Raw genomic sequence first — 23,975 nt, 5'->3', positions numbered from 1 at the left:
GATGACCTGAGAGGTAGCAGCAAGGTTGGGTTTGACTCTTCAGGTCTTATACGTTCTTTTCTGTTAGAATAAAATATTGTAGCAGACAAGTTGAGTAAGAAGGCAACTACACATACGTCTTCCAGGAATTTATTCATTTGTGGGAAATAGCTGGAATAGATCTGCTTGCCTCCTTTCAGAATAGACAGTTAAAAAAATTTCTGTTCCAGGATTCCTTGCAAACAGGCCTGGAAGACAGATGTATTCTTATTTACATGGACAGGAATGTTCCAGTATTCATTTCCATTTTTCCACTAATATCTAAAGATCAAGAAGGACTCTACAAATATATTGATGTTATTCCCTTTTGGCCTTGACAACAGTGGCTTTCCTTCTTTTCAAAATAGTCAAGAGCCATTACCCCAAGGTTTCTATAGGCTGGATTTACTCACAAAAGTCAGAGGTTGTTTGATACATCTAAACCTGAAAATACTTCATATGACTCTCTGGATAATACAATTTTGATACCCTTTAGGCACCTGTTTTCTGAGGATATGTAGCATGTACTAAAGAGGCCAAAAAATGAGACTAAAAAGTCATATATGGCAAAGTGGAAAAAAAGATTTTCTAGTTGTGCCACACCAACAACTAGGACCCTTTAAAGGCCCTGTTGTTTCTGGTTCTAGATTATCTGTGGCTGTATAGTTATCCTCTGGTCTTTCTTACTGTTCTGTCAAGATTCATCTTTCAGCCATTTCTGCTTGTCTGCCCTTAGTCCCAACTGCCTTTTCTTAGTGTCCTCAAGCCAAATAGTTTTTAAAGGGGTTTTACATTATCTGTCCACTAACTGTTGTCTCCTTCTTGGGATTTTGCCTTTGTGGTTGAAAAACTAACACTTCTTCCATTTGTACCAGCTCATCAAGCTGAATTGAGGTTCTTGACTTGTAAAGCATGTTACTTATTGCCCTGATGTCTGCAAGGAGAGTATCTGAGTTACAAGCTCTTATGTTGAATCAACACTGCCTCATTTCCCACAAGAATAGGGTTTCTATGAAAGCAGATCCTTCTATTATTCCTAACGTGGTATGAGAGTTTACTTTAAACCAATGTAATCTCCCTGTATTCATTCCAGAACATAAAAACTAGGGAAAGAGAGAACCTTACATACTGTGGCTGTCCACAGGAAGGTCAGATATTACTAGGACAGAACAAAATTCTTCAGCAAATCAGATCAGCTATTTTGTTCCATGAAGTTAAGTAAAAAGATCAGCTAATGTTAAAGCAGACAGCTTCTAGGTGGTTGTCTCAGGCTATTTCTTTCTGCTACTCTCACCATAGCAAGCTATTTTCAGACAGTGTTAATGTCCACTCTACCAGGGCTTTGGCCTTTTCTGTGACTGCTTTGGAGTGACTGCTTTGGAAAGGGGTAGATACTAGAAATAAGCGTCAACTTGTACCTCTGTACATATTTCACAAAGCATTACAAAGTGAATTCTTTTTCCAGGTCTAAAACAAGCTTTGCTAGGATCATTCTCCAGGGGCTCATGGATTCTTAAATTCCTTCTCTCTCTCTCTCAATAATCCTGAGGTATGGTAATCTACCCATATAGTTTAGGCTGTTGCAATAGTGATCTAAATATTGAATACAGGACAGTTGTGTACGTAAATTTACCATTGCAGCTGATGTTCTAATAGATCACTGTTGAAGTAACCATTCCCTCCCTCCATTTTTTATGTATATATTGTTGTATATATACATTTGCATATGTACATATGTTCTGTTTTCCCTTCCTAACATTTATCTTTCAGTTCTGAAGGTTATGGTCCCCTAGCTCTTCTTGAACCCCTCAGTGGTTAGCGCATGTGTAAGGTGCCATGAAGCTTTGAATGTTAGCCTGGTTGGTCATAACATTGGCAGGATATAACGCAAATAGCTTACTGCAACAGTGTTATGGTAAGTTTACTTACACAGTTGTACCTGGTCTTCCAGTTTTACCTTAGATTACAGTGCATCCATCTGTAAAGGTCTTCCTTAAAGGAGTTCCTCACTTGAAACTACCTAAAATGTACAGTTCTCCTCTGTGAGATTTGTTTTTCATATGAAAAAGCCAACATTACCATTTTTTGAATCAGCAGATAAGAGTGAGTTAAAATGGCTTCCCTAAAGGACACTTTTACTAGTTACTGTTGTATGTTATAGAAGTATTTTAGAGTTACAAACTTTCATGTGTAAACTAACCTACTTCATTTTCCACAATAAAATCGTATCACTCAAGACCAGAAAATACTCAGAGTGGTAGCAGTGCTTCCCAGTCAGACAATACAACTGCAATTTCTTTCTTAAAGTACCAGAATGATTGGAAACCTTATTTGTATTTGCTGACTATATACAGACATATCAGATATTATAAGACAGAACTACTAAATCAGAAAAACGGATGTGTTCTGTTTCATTTTAGAAATGGAAAGAGGAACCATTAGTCATTAACAAACCCTGTCTAAATGGTTGGCCCACTGTACTGTCGTTTTACTATTACATGTATAAAAAATATTGTAAGACTCAGTATCATTACATTCTGCTTAGGTAGTAGCTATGTACATCTGCAGCTCATTTCAGAAATGTTTCTATACAACATATTAGAGAAGCTTGCATGTTATGATTTGCCCACCCAATCATGAAACAGTTCAAGATGAAAGCACAGTCCAAACATAGGACAGACCTTGCCATGTCTGTGCTATAAGATCCTGTAACTGTATACCTCCAACAGGTATTGAAAGACTGCTTTGGGAGCTACCTAAATGTTGCAGTTTACTGTTATACCATGACCTTCCAAAAGATGACAGTAAAGTATAAGGTACTTGCCATAATGTTACCTGTTAAGGGCAAGGATAATGTAACAATAAATATAACATCTCTCATTCCCCCCTAATAATCTGTATAGTTGTATTTTAATTACACATGATTACATAGATAATTACGTTTAAGGACTAATAACAATAACTTATTATAATCACAACTGGCATGCAGAACAGAAGAAAGCTGCTAGAAATAGTATCTGTATATGAGCTCCTCATGCACTAGCCAAGGTTCCATGAAACACTAACACAAGGCCAGCATAGGCTTTGCTGAGAATATGAGGGAAGGCAATGAAAGCACTGGCCGAGAATAAAGAGCACATAAGATGGGTGAACCCAAATATTATGATTTACTGTTACAGTGACTTCTCCTCAAAGATCTAATATGTTGTATACTTTGCACACAGTTCTACTTCATCTACCCTTGAATAATGGAGCACTACAAATATAACTTAGCATTCATAGAAAACCTGTTTTATGGTCACTACTACCTTAGGCAGAAGGATTTCAGAGGTACATGGTCTTGTGCACAAATTATCTTACTTGGCATTAAACAAGGAAGTGGTACCACTGAAGTAAAATTCAGCTTTCATGACAAAGGTTGTATCACCATTACATCAGAGTCATTATATACAGATACTAGTCTTTTAGCTAAGCATCTAAAATAGTTGGAACATGGCCTGGATAGGCACAGACAGCTAGATGTTGCAGTATGAGAACAATGCTAAGAAAGTGTTGAGAAGCAATACGGCAGAGAATTAAATATCTTATACAGATATTATAAAAAATAAATACATGCTTACTTGTTGAAAAGATTTTATTGAAATTAACTTATAAACATGTTTCATTAAAATTATTTGGTAAACAGATTTTATTAACAAGTTGTTTTGACAGACAGAGACTCAATGAATTCAGAAGAAACGTATTCGCTTTTGGTGGACTTCGTGGGATATGGGAAAATTGTGTTTTTGCAAAGAATCACTGTATCTTCAAGAACTGTTGGAATGACCCTTTATGTACTCAAGCGAATAGTTTTGTGCTGCTGTATATTAGGTAATGTATTTCAGGAGTGTGGAATCAAGAAGACCCAGAAGACCCTCATTTCCTCAGTGTCAGTTTCTTTGCAGCCAACATCAACAGGGTCAGTAATGTTTTTTTTTCATGCTTGACCCTCCTTATCTTATGCCTTTTCCTCCTTTTCATAGGTTCACAGGGTGGTACTAGGCTATCGGTTCTAGGGCCTATACAAGCCCAGCCATAAAAATTCCCTGGATATTTCTTCCCATGATATTTACTTTCCTGGATCCCTGTCTAGCAGGGCGACTGATGTGATCCCCGGGGTGAATTTCCTATCTTCCATCCAATCGTCAAGGTTCCTTTTGAAGAAGGCCAAGGAGGCGCTCTGCTTGACATGTATGGGCAGTCTATTCCAGAGTATGTGGAGTCTCTGGGTCAGGAACCTATCCCTCCAGCATTTTTTGTTTATTGTGATGACAAGGTTTAGATCCCTGGAGTGTGTGGCTCTGAGGGATTGGGATTTCTTTAAGTGGAGCATATCCAACAGCTCAGGGTTTAACATGGCCTTGTATGTTAAGCAGAACTCGCCTCTGAGTAGATGATATGTCACAGAGTATAGCTGGAGTTTTTTTAGACAGTCAGCATAGGGCATCTGCTTTAGGCCTGTGACTCTTTTAGTGAGGTATTTCTGCAGCCTTTCCAGCTGTTGCAGATGTCTTGTGAGGTACATACCAAATGGGGCGTTGTACTCTATAATGGGTCTAATGACGGATGAGTACAGTGGGACAATGACCTCCTTTTTTCTGGATGAAAAGCCCTTAGTGATGAGGTGTGCCACATAGAAGGATTTCCTGACTGTTGTGGGGATGTGGTTATCGAAGGTGAGACCACTGTCCACCTGTGTCCCTAAGTCTCTCATCACAATTTCGGGGTTTAGTGTACTGCCATCTATGTGGTAATTCATGGGTACATGTTTTTTCTCAAAGGGGATAACTATATATTTCTTGGCATTAAGCTTGAGCCCATGGCTCTGGCACCAAGCATCTGTTTCTGTAAGGCCCTTTTGTAGAATATCCACATCATTTGGGTATTCAGTTATGGCTCCCAGTTTGCAGTCATCTGCAAACTTTGTTAGCTAGAGTCCCTTAGTGTTGGCTTGTACTTCAGAGAAGCAGATGCCAAACAAGAGCGGTCCCAGGACTGAACCCTAAGGTACTCCACTTGTCACTTGTCTGGAGCTGGATTTGGAGTCAGCTACTTTTACAGTCTGGGTTCTGTCAGTAAGCCAGTTGGCAACCCATCGAGTGATGTAGGGATTTATGCCCAGCTTAGTAAGTTTGTCTATGATTCCAGAGTGGGGGATGGTGTCAAAGGCCTTGAAATGCTTAAGTCATGAGTACTCTAATTGCCCAAATTGCCTATGATATACCTCCAATACCTTCCTTAGACTGAAGTCATGAAGACTCCCAAAAAATATTCCTCCACCTTCCCATATTATCCCCAAAAATATTTCTCAACCTTCCCCTATTACTACCCTTAATTCTCCAGCATTCCAAGGAAAAGACTGGAAATATCTATTGCTTGGAATATGAAAGTATTTATCCAAGTATTTCCAGCTGAAAATCCCATATCTTCTTGACTTGGAGATATATCTAGGGAAAGTATTATACATAGTAAATAGCATCGTATGCTATACAAATTTAGTCCAAAACTTTCAAATCTAATTCAGACTAATGGCATTATATGACATCTCTAATATTATTATTATTATTATTATTATTATTATTATTATTATTATTATTATTATTATTATTGTTATTATATCAGGAGCCCATAAATACTGCTACTTGCTGGGTCATTGTCCCTTTCTGCATGGCTTCAGTCAAAAAAACATTTCAAACTCCTCAAGACACCCATCAGGTGTCTATCTGTCTGGTAATGCCCCACCTAAAGCTAGACCTTACACTGCCACTTTCTGCCTGACAACAAAAGGTTAATCTGACATTCAAGGAAAAACTAATCAGTTTTCTCTGTCATTTCAAAACTTTAGCATTGTTCAACCACCAGCACTTTTTTAGAGATATGATGACAACATTGATTTAGTGCCATTACTTAAGTATTAGCTGTCTTACTTATAGTTAAGCAAATTGTGTTCCATAGTTTAATAGAGAATTCTGTGCATAGGAGGGTTTTCTGCTTGAATTAAAACTGTGGACTTGTTTGTGTGTATGCAGATATGATTTTGAGAAACTATATGAAATGTTATGCCCACTGGTAAGGTGCCGACTTCTTTAGTTGCTTGTTCTACCAGCTAAATATGACAGTGCTGGGTCAGTGACAGTGCTGGCACTTTCCTTTTTATGTTGTCTGTAACACACGTGAAGGGAACATGTTACCGTGTGTTTAAAAAAATTATTTGCAGCTCTGATGGGTGTCTGAATATTTATATTTCAACACTTAGAACAACTTTGTATTCCTAATGCAAAATCAAGAATATTTATCTTGAATCTGTTGTGTTGAAATGTTGATAACGATTTAAGACTGTATGCACACGTTTCAAAGTATATTATTGCATGAACAAATGTGGCATTATCTTCACAGTTTTGTCATAAACATTAGATTATAGTCCCTCTCAGGGAGCAATCCTTAACTCAGATTGTTACATATCAATAAAGAATCTTCCTTCAATATGTCAGATGGTAAGATACTCACCTTTAATGTCAGGAAGATCAGAAGGTTTTGTTTTTACCAACACAATGTGCTTTGATTTGTTCTTAACACTATTGATACTGTAGTGCAGCATGGGGGGGGGGGGCATTATGCTGTGGTTCTATCTGCCTGAAACGATTTTTGTTGAAATGGATGTAAAATATTCCATGGCTTTTTACTAGAAATATCAAGAGACTTTTTTAATTAAAGCATGTATTAGAATACAATACAGGAATAAAAAAATATAGCAGTTCTATAGCAACTTAAAATATTATAAATTCTTATATTTTCAAGAGGTATATGCTTCATGTGTGCATAATCTTACTAGAGAAAAAACAGGACTCACAACTGACAATTATGTGTCTTATTTTAACATCTTTTTTTTCTTCTTCTTTTTTGCTTAAACCATATCAGTATGTATAACAACAACCTTCTAACTAAATTACATCACCTTTATCACACATTTATTAAAAAAATGTCTCCCACATATTTACATTCATAATTTCTGCATAATACACACCCCATTTTTATCATCTGCTACAAGTTTACTATTCCGTTTGAAAAATTTGTATACTGATATTTCATCTTTCATTTCTTTCAAGCCTTCAGAACATGTTTTCTTCATTTATTTCCAAAATATTAAAACATGCTGCCCTGTTGCTCTAATCTCATAACTTATTTATAATTCTCTAATTGATAACTATTTGAAACATTAGGACCTATTAACAAGAGTCCCAAAACACAGACTGAATGGCTGAAAAAAACAGACTTACATGTACTAAGTCCAAGATGGCCATTTCTATGAATATTTCCTTTTCTCCAAGGTATGGCAATCTCAGAGTTAATATATATAAGTTCAGGGGTGTGAGGCGAAAGGGGGCTTGCCCTCCTGCAAATAAGAATTTTAAAGAAAAACAATAATGTTTAAGATTTGCTCTACTGGAGTTTCAGTCTTTTTTTTTCAGTGTGTCAGCACTCAACGTTTCGAGCGTCAACATTTCAATGGGGAGCCCTCCAATTATTTTTTTAAAATACTGTAAACATAAAAGGAATGTATTAGCTCTTGTGATGGACTTGAACCATGGACTTCCAGAATTCCATGCTGGTATCACTCCCACTGGGCTAATGCAGTTACACACACACACACACACACACACACACACACACACACACACGCGCGCCTTTTGCTTAGGCATTTTCTAAAATCTTGTAAACATGAAATTAAAATATTAACTTTTGTTTGGGACTTGAACTTAAGACCTCTTTTTTATCACACAGGCATTAACATATAGATTATGTATTCTTCTTATGTTGGCTGCGGAATCACAATTTTGTGAGAATGTTTTGTTTATACTTTCTAGGAAAGTGCATAGGTAATATAAATAATTGTAAACATTTTATATATTTTTAATCTATAAGATACAAATAAGGCATATGTTTCTTCTGCCAATATAATGATGTAACGTTATTTGACTGGTATTTATTGGTTAAGATTTATCATGATTAATGAATGAAAAGTGATTTATTTTGCTACATTTAAATAATATTCTTAATCTAAGGTTTATGTTTAATGTTTTCTTTCTTTTATAATACCTTATTTTTACAACAGCATAAATTAGTGTATGTTCATTCCCAAAATTATTTATTTTCCAAAGAGCTTTTTACTAGATGCTCAGAAATAAAATCTCCTTAAAGAAGCTCTATTATTTCTCAAGACATAAATATAGACTATCTTATTAATTAATATTCCTTGTGTCTTAGATACCATAATTATTATTGCAAATTACGTTATGCTTAATTTGTTGTTGTTGTTTTTAAAGTTATGGATTCTAATCAATGAATTTAAACTGTCTTCATTCAGTAGTTTTAAATGTATTCCGCTCTTTGTTTTGACATAAATTATTATATTGTTTGTTTGGGGATGTTAGTGCATATGTAATCACTTACTGTCAACATAATGGATCCAAGAATTTATGTCAAGCATGGATATTTGCTTCTAACAGTTATGCTTTCCTATGGAGAACATTTGGTTGACAGAGCTGAAGGGAATGTGCAGCAACATAGAATATGTCAGGTAGTCATGCCCATACCTACATCAATTTTTTTACAGCTCAATACCCACTTTGATACTTCACAAGGAAGAAGTCACTGCTTTTGCAATTTCTAGCCATAGCTTAAACATTACATTTTACTCTTACAGTGAATATCTACTGTTATCCCAAAAAATGGTGGATAACTGGAAAAAAAAAGTAACCTGTAAACTGCGAATCTCCAGTTCCGTTGGGATTGCATTCTCTCGAGCCCAATATCTTGATTTTATTGGGAATATTTTTGGCTTTGTTCAGATCAAGAAGTTGAAAGTTTCCTGTAGGGAGACAAAAGAGCTAACTCCTGTGCTATTTGTATGTGGAATAAATTTCATTTACTAACTGCATCAGCTGTGTTCGGGAATTATATATTACTTGGAATGTTTTGGGACTGCCTTTAATGGTGCCTTGTGTCTCCACTGGAAGTTGGCAGTTTACAGAAGATCTACTGTTACCTTAAGCATATTTGCATGTGTTTTTCTTCATAGGTTTAGAGATAAATGCCAGGCAATCAGTCTACAGATTATTACAAGGCTAGTCAATAACTTGTGGCCAGAATCGCACCTTATATCTTGTGTCTATGCAGTGAAGGCCTTAACCATTATAGCAAACTCTCCCCTCCATTGCTTCCTCTCTTATTTTCAGTTCTTAGCACTACCATTAGTACTATAAACCATAACTGATTTTCTCCATTCTTCTTCCTTGTACCATTCCACAGTAAAAGTACTTATATCTACCTGACTGTGTTTCAACATATATGCCTACTATTATCTTATTTATTTATTTATTTAACATTTGTTTACTGGGAAAGTCTGACTTGGAACAAGCCAATTTTCAGCAGAGCCCCAGGGAGAAACATTCCAGATGTATGTCTTTGTAAGGTGGCAGGAAACTGGAGCACCCAGAAGAAACTCACACAAATGCAGGCAGGACATGCAGACTCTGAACAGAAGGCACCCCAGCCGAGAATTGAACCAAAGAACCTCTTGCTGTAAGGTGACATTAGCAGCTGCACCACTGCACCATCCGTCATTATCTTCTCTCATTATGACTGCTTATAATAAGAACACCCTTGGCCTTATGCCTATTTCCTAATCTAAATGCACAAGCTGCCTTCCTTTGGTACACTATAAATAAATATATTCAGCTATTGTGAGAGATTTGTGGAGAAATTGGTGTTTGATTGCACAAAGATTCTAACTCACAACTGGCAAAAATGGACAAAGTGCAGCTGTGTAAGATGAACTTAACATAACAGTAGATGTTTGATCATTGCTGCAGTAACCTTAGCTATATGGGTTATATCATGCCAAGGCTACAACAGCTGGCCAGCTTTCAAAGCTTCAGTACACCTTTCAAGCACCCAATTTCAAGCAGCTTGAGCTGAGTTGATTAAAAGACAAGTTTAGGAGATAATCCCTTCAGAGCTTTCCTGCCAGCAGAGAGAGGGAGCCAGAGACCTGAAAGTACAAGTCTAGGAATAAGAAAAAATAAACGTCCACACCCTGGCATAAAAAACACACCAAAAAAATGGGGATGGAGGGAGGGAGCGGCTACTGCAGCAATCATCATTTAAATATTTATTTGTTTTCATTTGTTAACCGGGTATGTCCAACTGAGCCAATGGCCCATTTTCAGTGGAGACCCAAGGAGAAAAGCTCCAGTATACAAAACAAGATAATTCAGTTTATGAAAGCAGTAACAAAGAAAATACTATCATTTCATGAGAATAATATACTTTATATGAAATACAAGGTTTTAAATGGACTAGAAAGAACATAAATTATAATCTTACTAAAAGTGTTCTGTTGTATTTACAGGCAGAATTCAAAATGTTTACATACAGCTGTGGTAAGACATTAGAAATAGCTAGGATGCATCTACTCATCTACATAACATCTACTGTTATGTTAAGTTCAGCTTGCACAACTGTACTATGGTCTTCATATTGATCACTGCTACAGTAGTCTTAGCTACATGCGTAGATTACCATAGCTAACTATAGTTGGGAGGTGGAAGGAAAAGGGTCCTGGAGTCCCTGAAGAATAGTCCTAGCAAATTATGATCTAGACCTAGAGAAAGAATCCAGTTTATAGTGCTTTGTAAAAGTATGTACAGAGGACCAAGTAACAGCTTCTAGAATATGTCTAGAATCCAGCCCTTTCCAAAAAGCCATAGAGGAAGCCAAGATCCTTGTAGAGTGGGCCTTGACTCTCCATCAAGTAAAATACAACACAGATGAGGCAACAACTGGCACCAAGTTCAATGCTTCAACACAAAACGAAACAACAGGAATCAAGCAGTAATCAAATAGTAAAGGATTTATTCTCTCTAGCGCCTCGGCCACCAACAGCCTTCAAGGCTACCTTTTGATAGCATGCACCCATATCATATCTTTGTCAATATAGTCAAAGGGCAAGTATGTAGGATTTCAATGTTATGCAGGGAGGATGATAAATTTCATGAAGAGGTGGATAGTTTTCGGAACAACTTAATAATGAGGGGTTATAAATGTTATAGGTTAGAATCTCTAATAGGAAACACTAAAATCAAACGTTATTTGTTTGCAGATAAAAGCATTCTGTATCTTTACAAATCTTTATCTGTTTAAAAACTTTCATTTTGTGGCTTTCTCTAGTGCTTACTGTCTGTAGGCTATTTTTTTTTAGCTGAAGCTTTTCTTTACCTTGGTTAGATTGTGTTAATTGTCTGCTGGCTAGTGGGGGCTGGCTCTTTTGTGTTTTTGTAAAAAAAAAAAGTTGTTGTTCTAATATTTAAGCGCTAACTTTGATAGGGTTTCTGTCTATACACACTGAGCAGAGTGGATAAGAGGTGTTGACTACAACTGTAAGCTGAGATACATAGGTATCCTGTTTTTTTTATTATTTATACAGATTATTGTTTCTAGCAATTTATATGTAGCACTTATATTTTATTTGTTTGCAATTAAAAGCATTCTGTATCTTTACGAATCTTTATCTGTTTAAAAAGTTTAATTTTGTGGCTTTGTCTAGTGCTTACTGTCTGTAGGCTATTTTTTTTAGCTGAAGCCTTTCTTTACCTTGGCTAGATTGTGTTAATTGTCTGCTGGCTGGTGGGGGCTGGTTCTTTTGTGTTTTTGTAAAAAAAAAAAAAAAAAAAAAAAAGGTTGTTGTTCTGGTATTTAAGCCCTAACTTTGATAGGGTTTCTGTCTATACACACTAATCAGAGTGGATAAGAGGTGTTGACTACAACTGTTAGTTGAGATACATAAGTATCCTGTGTTTTTTTATTTATTATTTATACAGATTATTGTTTCTAGCAATTTATATATAGCACTTTTATTTTATTTGTTTGCAGTTAAAAGCATTCTGTATCTTTACAAATCTTTATCTGTTTAAAAAGTTTCATTTTGTGGCTTTCTCTAGTGTTTACAGTCTGTAGGCTATTTTGTTTAGCTGAAGCCTTTCTTTACCTTGGCTAGATTGTGTTAATTGTCTGCTGGCTGGTGGGGGCTGGTTCTTTTGTGTTTTTGTAAAAAAAAAAAAAAGGTTGTTGTTCTGGTATTTAAGCCCTAACTTTGATAGGGTTTCTGTCTATACACACTGAGCAGAGTGGATAAGAGATGTTGACTACAACTGTTAGCTGAGATACATAAGTATCCTGTTTTTTTTATTATTTATACAGATTATTGTTTCTAGCAATTTATATATAGCACTTTTATTTTATTTGTTTGCAGTTAAAAGCATTCTGTATCTTTACAAATCTTTATCTGTTTGAAAACTTTCATTTTGTGGCTTTCTCTAGTGCTTACTGTCTGTAGGCTATTTTGTTTAGCTGAAGCCTTTCTTTACCTTGGCAAGATTGTGTTAATTGTCTGCTGGCTGGTGGGGGCTGGTTCTTTTGTGTTTTTGTAAAAAAAAAAAAAAGGTTGTTGTTCTGGTATTTAAGCCCTAACTTTGATAGGGTTTCTGTCTATACACACTGAGCAGAGTGGATAAGAGATGTTGACTACAACTGTTAGCTGAGATACATAAGTATCCTGTTTTTTTATTATTTATACAGATTATTGTTTCTAGCAATTTATATATAGCACTTTTATTTTATTTGTTTGCAGTTAAAAGCATTCTGTATCTTTACAAATCTTTATCTGTTTGAAAACTTTCATTTTGTGGCTTTCTCTAGTGCTTACTGTCTGTAGGCTATTTTTTTTTGTCCCCACCCTCCCCCCCAGTTGGTGTCTTGCTGTTGTACTTGGTGTCTTTGCAGTGGCCCACCCCTACTGTAAATCTGATCTGGGACACTCCTCTCAGTCTAGTGTCATTAGCTCATTCTACCTAATACAGAGAGAACATTTGATAAGGCCTTCTGTTTCTCCTTTTTTCCTTTCAAAAAAAAAATTTTTTTTGTCTGAATCTCCTTGTGTCCTGACTGTGCTTCTCAAACATTTTGGAAATATAGAGTATATTTCAGAGCATTTATTATAACTGTAATTGCCTTAATATTGCTACAACTCAAGTGCTCTAGGTTGCCCTGCATCTGAAGTGTTTGTATGTTTTAGCTGCTTTTCTGCATATATAGACTTCTCTGTATATGTAGACTAGCTACTTATTCTGCTGTGTTACTTCCTCTTAAATTGTTTTTCAGTTGTGTACTTGCCTTGCTTCATTTTAAAAAGTTTTAAATTGCTAATTTCGTAGAGTTTTAATTGCATTTATGGTCTAGGACTACACACTCAAGTGTGTTAGCCTTTTCTGTGTTTATTTACTGTATTATTGCATTGTTTAGCCTGTTTCAACAAAAAAAATACTATCTTGTTTGCTCGTTTCCCACCTTTTCTAGCCAGTACATATCCCAAGCTTTGCTTGTCTCAGGACTTTATTTTCTGTGCTCAGAGCTATCCAGACCTTGCATTGGTAGAGGGAAGTCCTACTGCCTACCAGTGGGACTGGTGAGCATTGTACTGCCTATCTAACACTAGAGGAGTGGTTACCAGCTCTGAAATTGTAATTTTATTAGCCTTTTGGGCAGATTTCTATCCCTTTCAACTTTCTGGCTTAAAAACGCGTGTGTTTGCATATTTTTCATATCGTGCAGCACTGCGAGGCTACAGTTAAACTATTCCAGGTGCCAGAAAGTCTGCTCTTCAAATGTTCCCTTAAAACTAGCTGGTTTCTCAGTAGTAGCACTAAAATCTGAACCCCTGTGACTAGCACTTGCTCTAGAACCTGCTGGAAAGCACTAGGAAGCCTGAAACAGATACAAGCACTCAGCTCTCCTTGTCAATAAGGAGAAATTAATCATAGGCACTAAACAGCCTATAATTGCAAAGTACCTTGCAAAGGTAAGGGAAAACAGCTCTTAAACTTTACATAAAAGCACCTGAACAGGCATGTCCAAGGGTCAGCTTCTGGTTATTTCTCCTGTCCACCTCGTGAATCTGGGCATACTGGGGTAATGCGGCAACTGCCTAATGTACACAGACAATCCTCTCCTCCTACCACCCAACACTACAACCTGCGAGAGATGCACTTACATAGCCAAACTGGAAGCAAAGCTCTCTCCAGCCAAGAATGTGCTAGACAGTCAAGAGGAGAAGGTTAACACCTGCATCACACCTCAAGCAACTCATAGCCCTGCAAAACCCACACCATCATCATCCACACATAGCAACACTAAACCCACATATGCGGAGGCCCTTAACATTAACCTGCCCAAGCAACAAGGACCTCCGAAGCCGAAATGCAAACAAACACCAGTCACAACCAAAGTGACACATAGCTCACAACACCAGTGTGCCACCCAACAACAGCCCCTAAGGCAAGACAATGTACCCAACACTTTAGTGATAGGTGACTCTATAGTCAGGCACACTGATGTCCCACTCACCAGACTGAACAAGGAGAAAATTACAATCAGCTGCCTGTCGGGTGCCAGGATCCGCCACATAATGCATGCACTCAAGTCACTCCACAACAAGTACAAATACAACTCTGTCATTGTCCATGCTGGAGTGAATGACTTGAGACATACCTCCCTGGACTACATGAAAAGAGATATGGAAGAGCTCTTGGATCATGTGACCCAGGCAGGTATGACCCTAGCCCTGAGTAGCATCCTGCCTTCGCCAAGAATGATACCACAGTATAAGGACAAAATGATTGACTTCAACAATTGGCTAAGCTTCTGGTGTCATTCAAAGGGGATCCAGTATTTGTCTGCTTGGGAAGACATGATCGACAAAACACGATGCTTTGCCAGAGATGGTCTGCACCTGTCACCCCTGGGATTCAAGTTACTGGCTAAAGCTCTTGCCACCCCTATAGTGCCTTTTTTAGGCAAGGTTCAAAGGATAAAACAACCACTGCAACAGATAGAAGCAGGCAAAATCTGAAGGTAATGCTACTCAATGCTAGAAGTCTAAACCTCAAAATGCACTCTCTCGAGGCATCCTAAAAATGGAGAACATCGATATCTGTGCAGTAACTGAGACCTGGTTCAAGGCTCCAGAGAGCACCCCTGCAATACCAGGCTACAATTCTTACCACACTTTTTGGCCACAAAACCAGGACCGAAACACTAAAGGTGGAGGAGTGTCCATATTCACCAAGGATATTCACACCTCCAGGCTAGTTGCCCAACACAATGCATCTGAAATTCTCCAGGTGCAACTAACACTAGGTAAGACTGCAATCCAAATTGTAGCTTGCTACAGATCCCCAACCATGCCCCAAGATTCTCACTACACCTTTCTAAACATACTGGAAAATATTAAGATACAACCAAACACCCTAATACTGTTGTGATTTCAACTACCCTGCCATTAATTGGGAAAACTATTCAGGTACCAACTCCTTTTCCCAACGGTTCTTGGAATTCATAAATTCCAACGCCCTGGATCAACTAATCCATTGTCCCACCAGGGGCTCCAATATCCTAGACCTGGTCATTACCAACATGGGAGATAGATGCTCCACACCAGTGGTCACCCCCTCATTGGTCAGGACTGACCATAAGCAAATCACCCTTGACATCCACATCCCACCCCCATCCCCCAGTAAGGAAACCTCCGTAAAAAACTTCTCCAAAGCCAACTTCAAGCTACTGAAGTCAGAAGTGACAAACTTCACAACACCCACGCAGACGGGATCTGGAAGTTCGACTGCAGAATCCTAGACTAAGGCACTGTACGAGCACATCCACTCGTGCATGAATCGTGCCATCCCAAATAGAACCAAGATGCTCTTCTCCAAAAAAAGGAAGCGAATCTGGTGGTCCCCTGCTATAAACAAACTATACAACAGAAGGAAGAAACTGTTGCAAAATAGAGGAAAATCCCAGGATGCAAAAAACACCCTCACCAGCCTCAGTAAGAAGCTGAGATCCCTCATAAAATCCTCAAAAGCTAGTTACGAAAATAAAATTGCCAAAGATTCCAAAGACAACCACAAGGCATTCTATAGTTATGTCAAGAATCTAAATGGCAATGCTCAGATCTGCTCTGAGTTACAACAGAATGGCATTAAATATACTGATCCCAAGGATATTGCCAACATCCTGGCAGATCGATTTAGTGCCAGCTTCACCCCACTCTCACCCCCTAAAGGGCCCATCTCAATACCAAAAGATTGCCAAATTCCGATAATCATGGCCACACAGGTAGAAACCGCACTCTCCAAAGCTAAGAATACAGCATCCATGGGACCAGATGACATCCCAGGCTGTGTACTACATGAACTACAAAATGAACTGTCACCTCACCTAAGTGTCATGTTTAATCATAGCCTCACCTCAGGCTTCATGCCCACTGAGTGGCGCACAGCTACAGTTATCCCGCTCCACAAGGGAGGATCCACCTTGGATCCCGGGAACTACCGTCCCATCAGTCTGACAAGCCTGATTTGCAAGGGCATGGAACGCATTATCATGGAACTTATAAACAAAGACATTGGCAACCTTCAAACACTGGACCTCACCCAGTTTGGGTTTGTGAAGGGCTGATCTTGTCTCCTGAATCTGATTGACTTCTTCGAATCAGTCTCCAGAGCTGTGGACAAGGGTAAGGCAGTCCACACAGCCTATCTGGACCTTGCCAAGGCCTTTGACACCATCCCCCACTCTGGAATCATAGATAAACTTACTAAGCTGGGCATAAATCCCTACGTCACTCGATGGGTTGTTAACTGGCTTACTGACAGAACCCAGACAGTAAAAGTAGCCGACTCCAAATCCAGCTCCAGACAAGTGACAAGTGGAGAACCTCAGGGTTCAGTCCTGGGACCACTCTTGTTTGGCATCTACTTCTCTGAAGTACAGGCCAACACTAAGGGACTCTGGCTAACAAAGTTTGCAGATGACTGCAAACTGGGAGCCATTACTGAATCCCCCAATGATGTGGATATTCTACAAAAGGGCCTTACAGAAACAGATGCCTGGTGCCAGAGCCATGGGCTCAAGCTTAATGCCAAGAAATGTATAGTTATCCCCTTTGGAAAAAAACATGTACCCATGAATTACCACATAGGTGGCAGGACACTAAACATCGAAAGTGTGATGAGAGACTTAGGGGCACAGGTGGACAGTGGTCTCACTTTCGATAACCACATTGCCACAACAGTCAGGAAATCCTTCTATCTGGCACACCTCATCACTAAGGGCTTTTCATCCAGAAAAAAGGAGGTCATTGTCCCACTGTACTCATCCCTCCTTAGACCCATTATAGAGTATAATGCCCCATTTGGTATGTACCTCACAAGACATCTGCAACAGCTTGAAAGGTCACAGAAATACCTCACTAAAAGAATCACAGGCCTAAAGCAAATGCCATATACTGACCGTCTAAAAAAAACTCCAGCTATACTCTGTGGCATATCGTCTACTCAGAGGCGATCTCTGCTTAACATACAAGGCCATGTCAAACCCTGAGCTGTTGGACATGCTCCACTTAAAGAAATCCCAATCCCTCAGAGCCACATGCTCCAGGGATCTAAACCTTGTCATCACAATGAACAAAACATGCTGGAGGGATAGGTTCCTGACACAGAGACTCCCATACTCTGGAATAGACTGCTCATACATATCAAGCAGAGCGCCTCATTGGCCCTCTTCAAAAGAACCTTGATGATTGGATGGGAGATAGGAAATTCACCCCGGGGATCACGTCAGTCGCCCTACTAGACAGGGGCCTGGAGAAGTAAATATTGTGGGAAGAAATATCCAGGGAATTGTTATGGCTAGGCTTGCATAGGCCCTAGGGCCGATAGCCTAGGACCAACCTATGAACCTATGAACCTATAATACCACCAGTCCATGGCTTAATAGAGTGAATGAAACAGCTGTTAATAATATACAACAGATGGTACCCCTTGAGGGTAAAGGCAAAGTTAATATGGTGCTTACATGTAGTAGTGATGTGGGTAACATTTGTAAAATAATTAAACATCACTGGCAGGTACTACATACAGATCCGAAGTTGAAGGGAATATTAGACATTACACCAAACTTTGTATTCAGGAGGAATAAGAATTTGAAGGACATGCTTTGTAAAGAACCTAAGAATTATGCCAAGGGTAGTTCAATTATAAGGAAAGTGGGTACATATCCATGTTACCAATGTAAAGCATGTTGACATATTTTGCAGGAACATATGTTTACACATCCAAGGATGGGCAGACAATATATGTACAAGGGATATGCAGACTGTAGAACTAAGAATTTAGTTTGTATAGCTGTGTGCCAGAATTGTGAATCATACTATGTAGGCAAGACCAACACCATGTTTAAAACAAGGATATTTCAGCATATGTCAGATATCAAGCACTTTAATGAGCATAATGCACTAGCCCAGCATGTGAGGATGAATTTGGGTCACAAATTTTTGTTTATGGCAATACAGATGATTACACCGAATGTCAGAGGAGGAGATTTATTTAATGATACGGAATGTGCAGAAACTAGATGGATTATAAGACTTGGGGCTGGCAAGCCACCAGGCATTAACGCTGTTGTACCTTTAAAACCTATCCTTAAGAAAAGGAGGGTAAAATACTGAAATGTGATTGGTTTATTTGTATTTTAAATAATGGCTTTTGTACTGTTTTTTGTTATCTGATGAAGGGCATGTCAGCCTGAAAGTGCTTATACAAGGTTTTACTCTTGATTTTATTGAATAAAAGAATTTGATCAGCTCTACATGGAGTCCTCTGCCTTATAGTGTTTTTTGGACTTTCATTTATGGTAGGCAGAGTGACTTTGGTGCAATAGACTCTTTGTTGATCAAATTCATCAGTAGAGATTAGGAAAGTTTGGGAAAATAGATTGATTAAGCAATTTACAAGGGAACAATGGGAGGACATATATATGGCTCTCAGGTATGCAACAAAGACTAGAAAGTTGAATATTTTTGCTTGGAAGTATTTGCATAGGCATTTTTATACCCCAGGCTGATTCCAAAGAATTTTCCCTAAAGTAGATGGCAAATATTGAAGGTGTGATGGGAAGTAAAGCGGTAACTGCGACATATGTTAAGGGAGTGTAATGATTTGTCAGATTTTTAAAATACGCTATAAAGTACTGTGTTAGTAATACTGGGTGACCAAATGAATGTATCTAAAGACATTATTCTTTTGAGCTGGAGAACAGGATCTGAATGTCCTAGACATAATAAGGTTTTGTTAAGTTCATTTCTGGTGTCTGCCAAAAAAGCAATTATTAAAAAATGGAAATCAAAGTCCAATCCAATTATATTTTACATATTGAATATTACAACAGAGATAAAAAAATGAAGGTGAAATCTTTGGAAAAGGGAAGGAGAATATTGCATGGAAATAAATGGAAATCTGGGAACAATACATGCAGAATAATGTTCTGTAGGAGAATTCAGGTTTAAGGGAAGGCAGAATTTGAGCAATGTATATAATGTTGGACTGGTGATAGTTATAGAAAAGAATGTGCGTGATGTAAAATGTATGCAACTGGAAACATGTTATTATGGTTTGTTTTCTTTTATATTAACATATGTTTGCCTATGTCTGAAGTGACAGTTTATTAAAGGTGTTCAAAATAAGAGTAAGGGTGGGTAAGAAGAAAAGAGACATAATAAAGACAGATTCAAAAAAGGAAAGGGTTGATATTAGTGCTGTGTCATTAAATGTGAACAGTATTCAAAAGTGTATAAAAGAAGAATGATTGTGTTTGAATGGTGTAAAATAATGGAATTATCTTAAAGCTCCTTACTAGAAACAGGGAAAAGAACAGAATTTCAAATAATATGGGGAAAGAAAGTCATTTACACAATGGGGAATACTTTCTGTTTAATAACTGTAGTGAGATGTTATAGTAGTAGCAGGGAGAGTACTAATATGATATAAGAATGAAACAAAATGTAGTAAGATTGTGATTTGTGCATAAACACATGTAGGTTAAAGGAAGACATAATTTGAAGAAATACAAAAATATGTGATAGTTGATATGCCTGCTATATTAGTGGGAGATTTTAGCTATAACTTAAGAAAAATATAAAGGTAAGATGTCACAATATATAAAATAATGAAGGGACATAATGAAAATGGTTGATCAAAACTGTATAAAGGTGTAAAGCAAAGAATGGAGGAAAGGGAATTAAAAATATATCAAACAAAAACTGAAAATTGAAGAACTAATGAAATGAAAAATAGTAATTTTGAGGAAAAAGTAAGAAAACTGTATAAATATAAGAAAAATGAAAATGTTATTATTTGGACAAAGATTTTTTAAAAGTAAGGAAAGAGAACAGTTTGCATTATTTAGTGAAAGTTATGAAGGGTACTGTGAGAAAAATGAATGTGATGAATGATGAGGAAACGAAGATGAAGCATAATATAGAAGAGATGTGAGGTATTATGGAGAGATATCTAGAAAATGTATGAAGGGAAAGGTGAAAGGCAGGGTTGGAAAGTAATAAAATAAAAAGAGTTAGCAAGAAAAGTAAGACAAGTATGGAGACAACTAGAAGATGCATTAAAGGAAGGAATAAATGAAGAAGCAGCGCCTTGTACCAGATGGGTTAAAGTATACATTCTGTAAAGAAATGTTGGATTTTGTAAAAGAAGATTTTCTGGTAGTAATGAATGAGTCACTGGAGGTAGGAATAAAAGAGGAAGAGATCTGTAATGGAGTGATAACACTGATAAGGAAAAAAGACAGGAAAGAAAAAAGTGAATGGCCACTAACATTAGGAAATACATATTATAAAATATTCATTGAAATTATTCAAAATTCTGTTGAATATCACCGATGAACAGTTACATGAATACATTTATGTAATAAAAGGGGAAAAGGCTGAATGAAATGTTGATAATAGTGAAAGAGGAAGTGGATTGTATAACAAAGGAAAAGGAATAAGGAGAAGAGTTTGTATTATAGCATTTGACAGTACTGATAATAAAGAAGTGTTGATTATCTTACAGTAATATGGGATGAGAAGAAAAGTAAGTGTATGAAACTGCATATGTTTCAGTGATGGTGAATAGATAGATAGGGAAAAAGATAAAGTATAAAAGGAGTAAACAAAGGCTGTCCTTAGAGTATGTAGTTGTTTATGATGATAGTGAATGCAGTATTACAAACCTGTAGAACAGAAACAGAAGGTGAAAATTGGAGATAAAAAAGGATAAACTTTATGCAAGAGTTAAAAAGGAGGGTTGACATGCTGTAACTTTAAGTTGTTAAAAGGGATTCATGTGATCAAGTTTAATTAGGTGTATTATTATTTATTCATTCTGCAATTCTATTGGATGTTTGTGGATTGATAATTATGTTTTGATTGACTGGTTGTATATTTAAATGTGTATGTGTCAGTGCCTTTATTTTGATGAAGGCTACTCTGATTGTGATGAAAACGCTAAACTAAACTTCATCCTCTAGAATGTATCTATTCTTTTTGGTACATTTATGAAAGGCATTCCATAATACAAATGCTATTTGAAAAGTATAAGGATGTGTGGAACAGAGTTAGCAAAAATGAAAGGAAAAGATATATTGAAAATCTTGAAGGGAAAGAATAGGAAAGGAAAGGAAAAGGTTGGAATATTGATGTTAATGAGATAATAGAAATAAAGAGTTGGTATATAAAATGAAAGAAAATTGTTACATTGATCCTTGGGCAACTTAAGAGAGTATGTTAAAAATGCAATAAGAGAAAGAAAAAAAAAGGTTTGAGTCATTTCAGGAAGTTGGGGAATGTTTTATAACAACTTATGCTGGATGGATTGCCTGTTAAAAGTAATATGAAGTATAAACAGTAGAAGAAAGAATGTGCTATATAATTCACATGGAAAAACATCAAAACATTGATTTTTGGATTGTAAAGAAAATAAAATATTCTGTCATGTGTTGGAAGATATATGAATGGAATGATACTATATGGGAAATATAAAAAGGGAGTAAACTGGAAACTGAAAAATGAGACAAAAATGTATTTATTTATTTATTTATTTATTTATTTATTTATTTATTGCTGCATAGAAGAGACATTGAGGAAAACTACTATATAAAAAGGAAAGATTATGAAGAAATAATGGTGGAATAAGAAGATGGTTGTGGTTGAAGGGATGGGGAGGGTAAACAATTAGTGTGTGTAAAGATATAACGTATATATTATGTATGTATATATAAGGTATAAATATGGTGAGTAATTGTGATGAAAAGAATGTACATAAATAAAGTAAGCCCTACTATTTTAGGTAAATGTTATGAGATCTTTTACATCCACCTGAGCTACCACCAACTCAACCAAATGGAATATCTCATCCGAAGGAAATGCAGCACAAGTTTGGCATTTGAGAGTACAATGTTATATTTACAGACATCCTGTCTGAATGTGGGTTGATAAATAGTATTCAACCATATTTCTGAGTGAATCAAAGTTTTCAGTTGTGCATTACACCTCTTATTATTTCCAGGTAATTTATAATAATATTGACATCATATTCTACACACCCTAGGTTGTAAATTGAATTTCTTTGTATTACTGCATTAAATTTTGTCTTTCTTTTTTCAGTACATGGACTTGGTTAATGCCCTGTCTGATTTGTTGAATGTGAATGAGCTGTCAGGAACACAATCCTTTATGCATGTTCCCTGGGATGAGCGAATGAAAATCAGAACACATCGACAAAAGGACCTAGAGCTGCTAAGCAGCAGGATAAAACAACTACAGAGCCAATTAGAGAGGAAGGAAACTCTGTTGTCAGGATATGAGAATGATCTTGAACAGCTAAGGTAATAAACTAAAGTAATTATTGAGGAAAATGGTTAAAAAATCTAATTTTGTTCCTTATAAGACAACAGAAACATAAGCTATCACCATTGTGTACCCTTAGTAGTGTCTTTATAACATTAATACTCAAACTGATGTGCTGAAGTTTGCAAATATGAGATCCTTCCAAACTTTCAACCATCATTATCTGTATACATTTTTTCCATGGTTTCCTTCTGTGTATGTCAGGGGAAAACTTTCATTTGTTTCCACCAGTGTGTCTCAGATAGCATCCATGTATGACAGTTACATTCTCTGGTGTTTCCAAACCTCCTTCAGAGATGCATTTCCACTGTTGGAAGCTAAACATGGGAGCAGGAGGAGATGTAGTGAAGAAGCAACAGACTAGTTAATTGTCATAATGATGCAGATTGAGATTAGGCACAGCGGAGCTCTTACACAGTAGGACAATCAGATGAATTTGGACTGCATTGTTCGACTAGGGCCTAAAGGCTTTAATATTGTGATGGTATTGTGAAGTTAGCTCAGTAAGGTAGGAAGGGAGGCATAATAAGTGGATGGTATACTCTGTGTCTTTAGTAAAGTCATACCTTTGCATAACTAAAGGCAGAGGAGAACATTCTGTATTAGAATCAGCTAATAGCTTGTTGACATCATGATGCTTAGATGTTGGGAAAAACAATGATTTAACTACTAACTAGCAAAAATACCAGATTCTCTTCATTCACAGTGAAAAAGAATAACAACATATGCCAAGTAAGTTATATTGTATTTGTAAGATTGGTCAAGGTAATATAAGATGACCAAAATATATTTTTTTAACAAATAAGACAATGTAAGACAGACTTCAAGCCATACACAGTTGACTGGTGGAAGTGACTTCATGCTAAGGTGTTTTAAAGACCATGGGAAACTGGTCATGTCTTTAAAACTGATCTAAGAAAATGATAGGAAGGTAGCTAAACCCATTATGAACAAAGAAAATTAGGGATAGCATGCAGAATGCTGGCCTCTGTGGGGAAGTATTATATTCTTTTGCAAAGGGAGTTATAATCCACATTAAAGAGTTTTGCTGTCTGCTTTGAGTGAC

The 23,975-nt window shown here is 37.0% G+C and overlaps 1 protein-coding gene across 1 annotated transcript in view; it reads left to right on the top strand.

Annotated features, from left to right (window-relative positions):
* The window catches only part of FHAD1 (forkhead associated phosphopeptide binding domain 1), a gene marked incomplete at its 5' end in the record, with an annotated part of 2,130,934 nt that overhangs the window by 1,769,443 nt on the left and 337,516 nt on the right, over nucleotides 1-23,975 (top strand). Inside the window, one exon of the mRNA XM_044060429.1 lies at nucleotides 22,667-22,887. Coding sequence (XP_043916364.1) covers nucleotides 22,667-22,887 — 221 coding nt within the window. The remainder of the gene's footprint in view (nucleotides 1-22,666; nucleotides 22,888-23,975) is intronic.

Source organism: Protopterus annectens, chromosome 2.part0, assembly GCF_019279795.1.
Source record: "Protopterus annectens isolate FY-2018-M chromosome 2.part0, PAN1.0, whole genome shotgun sequence".
In the NCBI taxonomy this organism is placed as follows: Eukaryota; Metazoa; Chordata; order Ceratodontiformes; family Protopteridae; genus Protopterus; species Protopterus annectens.
The sequence above is the reverse complement of the archived record's forward strand: the minus strand, read 5'-3'. Positions and strand labels throughout refer to the sequence as shown.